General features: G+C 40.5%; 1 protein-coding gene across 1 annotated transcript in view; it reads right to left on the reverse strand.

Moving 5' to 3' along the window:
- MMP2 (matrix metallopeptidase 2) overlaps positions 1-12501 on the reverse strand; it is a 29196-nt gene extending 16695 nt beyond the window's left edge. The window contains exons 1-5 of the mRNA XM_030955768.1: positions 12178-12501; positions 8514-8740; positions 6926-7074; positions 4669-4797; positions 3769-3942 (exon numbers count right to left, since the gene is read on the reverse strand). Coding sequence (XP_030811628.1) covers positions 3769-3942; positions 4669-4797; positions 6926-7074; positions 8514-8740; positions 12178-12321 — 823 coding nt within the window. The 5' untranslated portion in view covers positions 12322-12501. The remainder of the gene's footprint in view (positions 1-3768; positions 3943-4668; positions 4798-6925; positions 7075-8513; positions 8741-12177) is intronic.
- Positions 12502-13120: the final 619 nt, after the last annotated feature.

Below are 13120 nucleotides of genomic sequence, written 5' to 3' on the forward strand. Positions count from 1 at the left end.
TTGAATTTCCAGTGTAAAGCATGCATGATTTGGCCTTTTTAAGGTGTCCAAGAGCACGTTTTCCCATCTCTTCATCCAGTTTAAAGCTGCAGCTAAAACCCAAATATGTATGTGGGAAGCTTGGCAGGTTAGCTCTAACTTTGCTGTTGTTTTTGATGACTCAATATCCACTGCAGCCTCAGTGTTTGTGTAGGGTCTGAGGGGTTTGCCTTTGCTTAGTCTGATGCATCAGTGGGAAGAGGCGTTGTTTATATGTGGGCTTCTTTAGAATAACACCAAATAAACCCCCAGACCTCTTCTGGCTTAAGGGTGATTGGGAAAGGGCTCTGACAGTGGGGTATTGTGACACAGATGGTCCATTTTGCCTTTTACACTTAAATCAGTAATTGGCCACAGCAGCAGGGACAGGAAGCAGCAAGTTATAGAAGTTCCAGTCCCACTGATGAGAGGACTTGGAGCTTTGCAGGCCTGGCTCACACACACTTCTGCTCTGCCTACAAGAGTGATTCTGTCCTTCTCCATCCTGGGCGTGGATGGGGTATTGTCTGCAACACACACTGTGCTCCCCAAAAGAGCAAGCTGCCAATGTTGGTTTTTGTCTCAGATGCTGTACTAAGGTAGGAAAGGTGCATTAACCAGGACTGTGCCTATTGTGATTGGAGAAGGACTTTATTTTTTAAAAAGTAATGATAGAATTGGAGAGCAAAGTTAAACTGAGTTGTTTAGATGACTCACCATGAGCTGCTTCCAGCTCTAGGTCTGGCAAACTCTGCATTTTAATAGCCTTTTTTATATTGGTTTACATGTGGCTAAGTTGCAAAAACCATATGGAAAGCCAGTCTCAGTTTGCATGCAGCCTTTCTGAGTCACAGTCAGAATGCAGTTTTTCATTTTGCTTGAGGCTCCATCATGTGATGGTAACAACAATGGTTTATTAAGTTTTCAATCCCCCCCTCCTTACTATAAAATTGCTTTAATGTAGATGAAAGTTGGAGACTGGGGCAGTTTCCCCAAAACAAAGGGGCAATTTACTTGTAAGGGGGTCTTAAAGGGCCTTGTTCTGCCTCATGGTAAACTCAGCAATTTAAAAACTGGTGAAGATACACTGATGTGAGAGCAGATTCAGACTGGACATTACTGATATGTGAGCTTCACTTTTAGCTCTTCCTAGAAAAATCAGCCAGTTGTGATGTGAGCAAACCTCAGGCTGGAGAGCTGCTAAAACCCCCGTGGCGCAGATCCAAGGTGGAGGTGGCTGCAGCTCCAGGAGGGCTCTGCCTGGCAGAGCTGACAGCAGCAGCCTGTAGGAACTGGGGTGAGTGTGAGGCAGGTACAGGCAGAGAGCAGATTGTTAGATCTTGGAGAACCAAAGTTAGGAGCCTAAACTGCCTGCAGTGTCAGTGGAGTTAGGAAATGAGAGATATCAAGATCTCTTGATCCCCAAGGAGAAGTTCAGCACACCTGTGTAAGATTTGTGTAGTAGGTAGATAACTTTCTGCTTTACCTTTTGCTTTGACAAACTCTAGTTCAATCAGTTTACAAACTTGGGCACAGATCTGGGATTAACTTTAGGGAAGCCTGGTGCAGCACCATAGCAGTAAAGATGTTTCCATACATGCACTGTGGCTCTATAATGAGAAGAATTGAAACTAACTTCAGTGAGTTAAGCATGAGAGAAACAAAGGCCAACAACCAGGAATGTTGCCCCCAACACAGAGTGTCTGAGGTAAATCCTCCCCTATCTGAATGTATTAGCTGGGGTTTAGCAAATGGTGCCTTGGAATAATGAGTGAACAATGCCACTCTGCATTTAATAAGAAACATCTGTGCATAACTGTTCATGGGTCTTGCAAAACAATTACATCAGAAACAAAAGGCTGAAACCCTTCTGTTCCATTTCAGAAACCTTGACGCTGGCATTCCCAGGAACTTCACTTTCAGAACCAGCTCTCTCTGACAGTGCTTCACTGCTTACATTTTCAGCCTCACATAACTTTAGGATGTCACAAAGGTGTATCAGTCAGGCTATGTGGATTTCCATTTCTCCAGCTGCCTGTAATCTGGGCTTCCTTCTGACTGTATCTGAGTGCTTGCAGTATTCTAAAGAAATGAGCCAAATTTTTATCTTTTCTGGCTGAAAGAATTAATCTGAGGAAGAGGAGATTTGGGGAAAGGTGGGAAATGAAGGAGAGTTCACAAAAAAAAAAAGAAAAAGATTGTGCAGTTATGTGCATGTGCACACTTATGGCCTGCTGAGGTAAATATTCTGAAAGTCATACCACTAACAATAACTTTTAAAAAAATTAATTGCAGTCTGTATAAAGTTCATACTCCTTCTTGTTCATCCTCTATAGCTGTATAAATAGCTGTCACCAGGGTAGGTCCCAGCTCTAAATGTGATCTATAACAGGCAATTAGGGGGTTGGAAATTAAAGAATAACTTTTTACCACATTAGGGCTAGAAGACTGATATGTTCTAGAACAGATTGTCTTTGGAAACCACCACCATCCTGATGCAGAAAACACATAATCTTGTATTTGAAACTCTATGGTCTTGCTTGAAAAAGCCCAAAATTTTGTCAAGCAGTGTTTGGCTACAACAGGATTTCAGGGAATCCTGTTTTGAACTTTTCCTATGTACACATACCTGCAAACTTTTGAAAAATGCATTTCTTTTCAGACATATACATATTAATACAGGTACATGGGACAGGACTTGTGTGCTGGGACATGTTGGGCTCTACTCGTGCACTCTTGGGCTGGCAAACCCCTGAACATGTGTTGTTAGCTTAAGGCATCACTAATTTTCTTTCAGCAAACTGCATTTCTTTCCTTGTACTGACTGCATGTATCCATAATATTGTAGGTAAGTTTAGGGCTATTGTCTCAAGCAGGATTAGCATGAATCTGAAAAAAGCACCATTGCTTTCTGGTTTGTTCTCTTTCAAAACTCTCTTCTTATTTGTTATGACCCAGGGGTAGTAGGCAGGAGTTTTAGTGACCCAGGCCTTGATATGAAAGGTAAAGATTGATGAAACCCTCCTCAAAGCTAATAGTTGGTTATGTACAAAGGGAAAAAATATGAATGTGGGAAACTGCAGTACTGGGAATGGCTGTTAATATATGTGCTAGGAACCAGCAAACAGGAGGTGGAATGGGTGGCTGAAAGCACCTTACCTTCTCTACTCTTCTCACTGCTGATAAATTAGCTCAGTAGGTTACAGCCAATTATACTTAATTGCTTCTCTAAAGGTTTCCTGTGTGATGTACAGGAGATGAAATTACCACTCATACCAATAAATTCGCTGAAATGCTATATCCTCAAGCTGTAAAGACTCATCAAGATTTTCAAACACAGAAATATGTGTTCCTGTTGTTTTAGCAGGAAAAATATTGTCATATATACACTTGAAAGATAATAATGATAATCATGTGTATAGTTTAAAAAAGTTATGGCTACATGAAGTATCTAATGCATATATGGCTATATACATTATATACTTTGTCTAATCTGCAAATTAATATGAAATAAAATTCTTGTGAAAGAGAGTTCTGTTCATATTCCAAGCAGGTAGAAATTAAGTACAGTCTTAGTTTTCATGGACTTGTAATAATTTTGTACAGATACTGGTATGTTATGATACTGAAAGAAATGAATTCCTTTATCTGAAAGGGAAGGAAGTGGGAAAAGCTCAAGATGAAGTGGATGAGCAAAGAAGAAGGAAACAGTTTGCCAGGAAAAAAACAGTAGAATCATTGTCTACTCACATTCATGGGGACAAAATCCATATTTCCCATCTGCATCGAAGTCTTGGGTTGTGGAGCACCAGAGGAATCCATCGCTGCGTCCTGCATCTGTGCAGCTGTTGTACTCCTTGCCATTGAACCAGAAGGGAAATTTGCAATATTCACCATCTGCATTTCCATACTTCACTCTGACCACTACAAGGAGAACAAATGCAGTGGTGAAATTAGCCACCCACTGACACAAAAAATACAGTTTCTGGGCATCCTCTTTTCCTGGAAGGTACTGATATAGAAATGCAGTCTGAATTTCCACTTTGAAATTCAATATGCTGCTGGTCTCCCTATTGGCAAGATGATCATAGCTGAAATATAAACTGGTAATTTTAAAATAATTCCATGGATATTACTCATGGTGAAGCGTTAGCATCAGCCCAGAAAAATATATGTGTTGTTACTATGGCAAGGCACAGTTAAAAAGGTGCTGTTAATACATTTAGTAATTTAGTTTCTTAAGTAATATAGTCTAAAATGTTCAGTATAGTTTCAAAGGTTCCAGGCAGCAGCTGAACATGAGCTGAACATGCCTTGTGCCTCATAAACCACTTTGGTATTTCCAATGGGCCTTGCATGACATTTGCTGTAGCAGGGGGGACAGGGTGGAAACACAGACACACCCAGGTCCTGGGGTTTATTTCAGTTTGTCCCATGGAGTCTTATGAATACAGTATTGGTGCTGGAATATATACTAATGCATAGATAAGTGACTTAAGGATAGCATTCTTTTAATGGCAGAATTTTAAAATTGTATAAATGAATTTTCACCTCCTAATATTTACTGACAGTCAGTGAAAGCATTTAATGCAGCATTAAAACAGAGCAGCCAGCAGGCCATATGTTCTGAAACATGAAAAAGTCTGGTACCTTGTCCCTCCCCAAGAGTCCACAGCTCATCATCATCAAAATGGGAGTCTCCTCCAATTCCTGGTCCTGGTGCAAAGGCATGAGCCAGGAGACCATCTTTGCCATCAAAGGGATAGCCATCACCATGTTCTGCAGGAGTGAGCAGACAACAAAGAGCAGTTTCCAATGACCTCAGGCAGAGTCTCTACATGAATGATGATTATCATGTGTACTTTCCCATCCAAGACAGCAGCAGAATACTTTAGTGAGTGAATTCACTGGTTTGGTTTGTACTAGCAAGACTGATCCAGAAGAGAAGCAGCCAGTTCTTACAAAGAACATGAGCTGTCAGCACTGCAGTTGTCACAGGATGGTATTTTGTATCTCCTAAGCGTGGTGGAAAGAAATCAAAAATTGTGAAGAACAGTGAAGTATTGTACCTGAGATGTGTGACTGCACATACAGGGCTGTTTCTTGGTGGGGGCTGATAGGGAGTTGTAACTTAAATATTGTGTATGAGGGATATTTTCAGGTAGTTCCTAGCACTCTCCAACACAAAGATTGGAAAGTAAAGGCAGATTTCACTTAGCTGCAGCAGAAAAGAGCAGCCTGCAGAGATTGCTGTGCTCTCTCCTTTGTGGGGTACTCACTGCCCCAGCAGGAAGGCACAGCTGGCTGTCTCAGCAGTGAGCTCTGGAAAACCAGCTTGCTCCTGCTGCTCTTAGCCCTGAAGGAGCCTGTTCCTCCTTCCCTTCAAGCACTGCAGCTCACAGGGCAGCAGCAGGTTAAGCAGCTCTGCTGCTATTACACTGCAGGCTTTTCTTGGAAGTTCACCACTTGTGGGAAAGGAGGCTGGCACGGGCATAGCCCTGGTATTCATAGCTCTCCCACCACACTGACCTGTGCATCAAAGCTGGCTGCCAGCATCTCCAGTTGCATCATTTCTGGTCTTTTGGGCTGATGTCTTGGCATTTAACAGAAGCCCTCAATACACAGGCCTGATTCTCTCCTCTGTTACACTGATTTCAGGCTGGTGTCACTCCTTATACTAGTTCAGTTAATTCCCTTCGGTTGTGAAGTACAAGATTTTGACCTACATCAGGTGCTGCACCTCCTATTTATTTCAAAGTGGACCCTTTACTTAAAAGAAAGGTTAAAAATGAAGAAACCTCATGGATGTCTCAGCCCCTGTGAATCTGGCCTGCAGTACAGTGATAGCAATGACTGAATGTGGAACGAGCTCTTTGCCCACAGTTTCTTAGCTGGCTATAGCCAAGTACTAAAACCAGCAGAAACACTTCTGCTTTTGTAGACTTTTTTTTTTTTTTTTTTGCAAACCGAGCCAGTCTGGATGAGGATCTGAAGTCCTGAGTGTACAGAATCTCTGCAGCTTTTGAGGTCAACTCATCAGTAGCTAAAGCAAAGAAAACCAGCTTGAAATGAAAGCTTTTACAAAGAGTTCAGTTATTCTTTGAACTGTTCACTCAACTTCCAAAGTCTACCTCCCAAGAAATCGGCTGCAGAAGTATCTTCATTTGTATTAAAAGTTCTGTGATTATCCAGAAGAAGTTAAATGTTCCATGTTTACACTGAAAAGCCATAAAAATTCCTTCAGGGGAAACCAAGAGTAATTGAGAAGACATGCACAATGAAAATGAATCAAGTCACCCATCATCAGCTGAACTCAAACCATAGTTCAGCTTATGATATTTTAAATTCTTCAAGATCAAAGAATGCATTGAAAGCTTGCATTCTACCATGCTAAAAAAATGGAAACCAGCTATGGAGTCAAAATTGGAAGTCACAAATACATTTTTTAAGCTCTAATCTGTTAGAACCCTCACCACTATCACTGGAAAACAGATATACAGAACTATAAATAACAGATATACAGAGCTATAAATAAATGGTATGATGGCATTCCATTCTCTTCTGTGGCAGGAAGCCAGCTCACACCATCTGAAGATCTGTACCAATATGTCTCGGCTCTATTTCTGATTTGTAAATTTAAAAATAAAATGTTGCCCCTAGCAATTCTCTTTTGGAAAGATAAATATAGTGTAAGGATATTGTATAAACACTTCTGTCTCTCTTTCTAATGTATAAGAAAAAGTCTTAGTGAAATTAGATCTTCTTAGCTTGTATGAGCCAAGTGTGAACTAGGAAAAGGCTTGCCAGAAAGGCTCATGGGTGCTACTTATTGAGGGTGGATCATTTTAAACTGAGGATTAATGACAGGAACAAAACCAAAAACATAAGTAAAAATAGAAAAATATACCCCATCGACCAAAATTAATCATAATGTCTGCTTCTCCATCGTGTATCCGGTTAAATCTCAGTGGTGTGACATCACTCCAGACTTGAAAGGCTCGAGCAAAGGCATCATCCACTGTCTCAGGGTCCAGATCCGGGGTATAGCCTATAATCCTTAGAGGTAAAAGCAACAGTTAAGTAACACACAAACATCCTCCCTGCATTAGCTCTTTACTGCTCAGCACACTGAGGAGACTCAGCAGTGAAACCAGCTAAGAGGTAACACTGAGACCTAAACACCTCCCTTTGATTCAGAGATGAGTTTAGATGTGGCACTTACTGTTTATTTTCTTTTGGAATTGACTCAGCAGCAAGAAGAAAATTATAAACCCAGAGGCTGTAAAGCCTGGATGGCAGTGGGCCTTGCACAAAACATTCTGGGCTGTGCATCAGCACTGAGACCAGAAAAGGAGCTCAGTAACATTCTGAGTTTCAATTTGGATTGTTTTTCTCTTTAATAAGAACAGAAAAACAGCCCTTCTCCCTCACCTTTGTTGCTATTCATATATTGTTTAATCCCTGTGGAATGCTAATCCTTTATCTGTGTGTAGGATACATTGGCAATAAGATAGATGGGGAAATAGGAGGAAAAAGCACGTAAGACAAAGCTGGAGGCCTGACCTGGAAAGGGACAAACTCTTAAGTGTGTTGCTTTCTTCTTCTTCGTACGTTTTAATTGGACTTCTTAGTGCCTTATAGTATAACCTGCTATATTCCATGTAAAGACAAGTTTCCAATTCCTTGCAGCACAGATAATGTGCACAGTGAGAGAAACTGCTTTGTGCCTAAGGAGGATGAGGAAGATTCAGAGGAAACATCAGCAAGTAGGGGCTGGGAGAGCTGCCACAGGTTTTTTCATTGTTATTAGTTAGTTGCAGCCCAAGAGATGCTTTGAGTCCAAACTTGTGAGGGAACAGCTGACTAAGTCAAGCAGCCACAACAAATCTGCTGGTTTTTCTCATTGGTGGTAAATGTTGTTCATGGGCCACCTAAGGTAATGAGATTTTTACCACAATGAGGGGTGTATTGGCCCCTAACTCATCAGAAGAAGATGAAATTAGAACATGGCAAACTTATTGCAAGAGTTGTAACTTGTTACTTGATGAAACTCATGTTTGTATGTGTCTGAAATCAAAAGTTGTTTGATTTTAAAATTTATTTAATAATCTCGTTTTTAGGACTGCAAAATGAAGAGAGTTTGGCCTCTGCAATCAATAAGCACTTTGGTCCTCCTGGAGCAGATGGGCAGGTGAGAGACTCCTGCTCCAGCCCCCTTGGGATGCTCTCTGCAGAGCAAAGAGTAAACCCAAAATCTCTTCAGTTTCAACCAGAACCAGAAAGTTGATGTTGATATGATTCTTCCTGATATATTACAATTTGAAATGACAGAGGTATTTGTTAGAGCCTTTGGTAATTATCCAAACACATGGGGGTTCTAACTCAAGGACTTTTGTCTAGCCCTCTAAACAGTTACTGCATTTCTAAGTGCCTTCCTTATTTCTTGGAAGTGCTATGGGTATGAGTGAACAGAACCCACCATTACCAGTCTGTACCTGTATGTTATATGATTCTTTTCCCATTTTGGCTTTCTTGCAAAGAAGTTGTAATTGGCTACATCAGGGTTACCACAGCGGGGTTTCTTCATTGTCTCAATAGTATTTTGATCCAGATCTCCTGTTTCAGGAAGCCCAAAAAATTTCTGCATTTTCTTCAGCGTGTCTTTCAGGACAAATAAATTGCAACTGTCTTTTGGGCAGCCATAGTATTTATTCAGGTATTGCTTGGGGAAAAAACACAGAACAAAGACTTTAAAATTCATAAAATTTATAGTTAATCATTATCAATAAATAAATACCATAATTCCATGTTAGCTTTCCTTCTGTAATTTGCAAGTTTTCTTTTAAAAATTACCATTACTAGTAAGTGAGGGACCAGCAGAATCTTCTTAATTGACACAAAGCATCCTTGATCACATGATATTGCTAATTAAAAAATAATTTCCATTATTAGCCATTACCTTTACTTAATGAATTGCTTTCAGTTATTAGAGCATAGAGCTTTAATGTAGGACTAAAAAGTAAAAATGAGTTTGCCTTTTTTTGTTTCTTTATGATGTATAAATCTGCCTACAGTTTTAGATTTTGTGCAATGTTTTGTTGGAAGAATCTGCATTATTGAGAAACTTCTCAAGAAATCAAAGCAACCCCACAAATGAGACCACATTGATTGCAAAGAAAAACCTCATTCTTTACTCAAACCAACAGAGTTGTTTGAATGTTGGATGTGTCTGCTTTTGAGTCAAACATTGCAAAGAACTGAGGAAGAAGGTATTTGGTAACATCTCAGTTGCTTGGACACTGCAGCCAATCAATATTTGCATACTTAAAACTCCATTGAATGCTCCAGCACATTATGGTCAGACTGATGTTTCTGATACAGCTGTGGTGGCGGTTCACAAAGTTCTTTCTCATTAAAAAAGAGTGGTCATAAGGGACCCAAAAGATAGCAAAAATCACATAATTTTCATCTCCTAAAATAACACCCACAAAAGTCTCCTCCCCTTCTCTTAAGGATGGGTGTACAGTGTTTTATGCCCCCCTGTGAAAGAGAAGCCATGTGAAATGGCAGGTATTCTCAAACTGCACCCACAAGGGTGCTTGGCACTACACAGAGCTGAGGGATGCCCTTGCAATGGTGCTGTGAGACAGGAAGGTTGCAAGTTCCTGATCTTCCCACTAAAAACAGTCTGCAGCTGAGGAAAAAACACCTTCAGGTATTGTATCCCAGGTATTAACTACAAGTCCAAGGGAGGAAAATATCTGAATAAGGTAAAGGTATATTTGCCAAAAAAATATGAGGACTATCAGGGAGAACTATTTCAAACTGAGGATTACAAGAAGCCTGACGAAATGACTGCACATTTAAGTTCTTGTGCCACTAAATATTCCCAAGAGAAACCTTGTTTCATGTGTCTAATTAATTGCTTAAGTTCACCCAGGAGACTGGGGGTAAAACCACAACACCAGCAAAATAAAGCGGAGGATATTTGGTAACTGCAGTTGGTCAAGCCTAGCTTTCACCACCTTCCTCACAAAGTCCAGGCTAACCTCATCTGCCCAGCATAGGAAATGGTTCAGGGATTACTCAGAAAAGGATTTAATCAAGATGTTACACCATTTCCTTCAGAAGGTCCTCTATCCATCATGATTGAGCACAGACCATGGCTAGATTTCGTGATTTTTGTGACCTCTGATGTGCTATTTCTCCATTGGGGACTGGCAAATGAAGGACACACAGTTGCTTCATCTTTGCTTCCACTGAGCTGCTTTCCACACATAGCTAATAGGGCCTGGTAGAAATCATGTGAACTGCATTGAGAGCATAATCAAACAAGCCAGTTTGGTTCTTATCCTAATTTGCATTTCATGTAATTTGATGGGTTTTCTTATGCTTCTGCTTGCATCCCCCAATGATGTAGCCAGTGTAATACAGACTGCACATCAGGACTGACTGAAGAACCAGGCTGCTGCTCTTGCCATTTTAGGCTTGGGAGCAAGCTATACAATCAAAACTATAAACTGAGGCATGGTGAAGAATTTTACTTGCTAGGATTCTAAATAAAAAGCTCACCAACCCCTTTCAGTTTTTCCTAAAATGGAGATTTTATTGGAGATGAGAAATGACCAAGATCAGCTGTTCTATGAGGAGAGAATCTTGAAGAAAATGTAATGTCTATGCAAACCACATCTTGGCCTAGGCTGTGAAATGCAGTTTCCTCAGAGTCAGCAGGGAGCTGTGGTGATCTGGAATTTTGATCCAGCCCATTAATGAAACAGGGTCCAGCTGCAACATAGCAATTTGTGTTCTGATGCTGAGCGTTGGGGCTGTCCTGATGGAGGGCGTGAGGAAGGGCAGCCAGTTAGCATTGCCCAAGAATGCCCCAAGAAAGACAAAGAGGGACTGCAGTGTGAAACCAGCTTGTAATTTTCCTCTGAGTACACATAATAAATAGGTTGTTTGAAAGAAACAGAGATGAGGGGAGATGTGGATTGCAGTTATCGAATAAAAGCCTGGCTGTGTCTAAGAAAAAAGATTCTCTTAGAGTGGTTAAATTGCTCTTGGGCACATGGGACCCCACTCTCCTCTCCCTAATGCACTGCCCCTGCCCCCAGCTCTTGGCTACTGTGCTGCTAAGGCAAAACCTTGGGTGAATTTGTTTTGTTAACAGCTGAGGAATGCCCTATTTGGGTCTGTTTTTCCTAAACTTTCTGACACAGCTCCCAACTGGAAATTCTCTCTGTACCCTCCCCCAGACCTTCTTTAACCTGGCAAGCTTTCCCAAGATGCACACAAACTCCTAAAGAAAAGTGACCAACTTTCAAGTCTCTGTGTCCTAAAATAAGAATAATTTATCTCAGTCATCCTTAAAATGGATTTACTGCTGAAGAGAAATAATTAGTCTATAATTTAGTCTATAATTTACATGCTAAAATAAGGATAATCCATCTCAATCTCTTTTTAAATGGACTTCCCCATAATGTCACTTTTATGAACGTCCACAGGGCTAAAAAAAGATTAGAATAAAATACTGTAGAGTTAGAGCTATAATTTGCTAATATACAGAAATACAAACTCCTTTTTTTGTTCCAGATTGGATTTGGGGAAAAAAATTCTTTAAACCTCGGTGAGATTGCTTTCCAAAGTCAAAACCAGTCACAATGGCTTCTGAAATTCGAGCCAGCTTTCAGTTGTAGTGCCCCTTAAAGTAGTGTTTATGCAACCCACAGTAAACATTCTGGAAAACACACTTCTTAAAGCTGTGTATACATTAAGGGAGTCTCGACTACCCTCACTTCTACTTGATTTAAGTAAAAAAATTATATGTCTCTTACTTGCCCTTCTCCCTTCTTACCAATGAATTTTTTTTTTATTATAATCATGATGATTTCATGAAAATATTTTGTATCTTGAGACTTAAGGGGAAAAAAAACCCCAAAAAGCTGACTTCGCTGGCTTAAAAAATTTTAAGAGAGAAAACATTACTTGGCTCCAGTTTTAACCTTTGAAAGCTGATACCTTTGCTAGCTAGCTAGCACTTCCAGAGACTCCAGGGAAAGAATGCTACAGTCATTCCTTAGCCTCAGCTGAATCAAGAAAGAAACATCTGCTTATGAAACAACAATAGAAATCCGAAGCAAAGATGAAACCAACACTTACCACTGCTAGCTCTTTGTCTGTTTTGGGAGTGCTGTCTCCAGGAAACTTAATGATTGGTGACGGAGCGGCTAAAGTTTTGTTAAAAAGATAAACTTGGACGAATAGTACTTTAAAAACGAAGCCACGGCCAATGTGAGTCTTCATTCTGCCTAAACTTGTGCTCTCCTCTTTGGAAAAAAGCTTTTCCCCACTGTCTCTCCGTTACTTTAGCTGCAAAGTGCACCAGTTGCTTATCTGCACATCTTGACTCTGAGCACCGTGCTCCCTTTTGCTTGCTCCAGCAGTTCCTTTGTATGTTTAAAACATCCAGATGCGCAGTCTCAAGCTACCACAAGAGGAAGTCTGAAAACTAGTGGAAACATGAGAAAAGGGCAGTTACCAGATGTGTTTGCTGTGATTTTAAGGTAGCAACAGGCAGATAGTTACTATTGCTGAAAGAGGCCACATTTTCTCCTCATTTGCATATATGAAAGTATTTATTTATGCCAGAGAAGAGGAAAAAACAAAACCTGACATATATTTTAAATTAAAAAAAAAAAGAGAAAGAAATTACTAAGCATTTTTTACTATTTTTTAGCTTAATTTCATGTCACAGATATAATGATATGCCTTAATCATGTATGATTGTGCTCCCACACGGTACCTTGCAGCAAACATTTTGATTATGGATTTTGAGACAGACCCTGCACAGGGCAATGCAGCTGAGCAAGGCTTCTTGTCCCCCTGCTGCTGAGGCTACACAGTACAGTGTGGGTCTGTACTCAGGGCTCACCATGCTCCGTGTGAGCCTCACTCCCTCCCTGCTCTCTGCACAACGTGCAGGGCTCTCAGTAAGATCATTGTGACTTGCTGGGTCCAGAACCAGCTTTAGGCTTTGCCACCAGCAGGTATCACCTTACCCCTACAGGGTAAAAGATAATTAGGCAGATTCAGCAACAAAAAT

Source organism: Camarhynchus parvulus, chromosome 11 (assembly GCF_901933205.1).
Source record: "Camarhynchus parvulus chromosome 11, STF_HiC, whole genome shotgun sequence".
NCBI classification, from domain to species: Eukaryota; Metazoa; Chordata; class Aves; order Passeriformes; family Thraupidae; genus Camarhynchus; species Camarhynchus parvulus.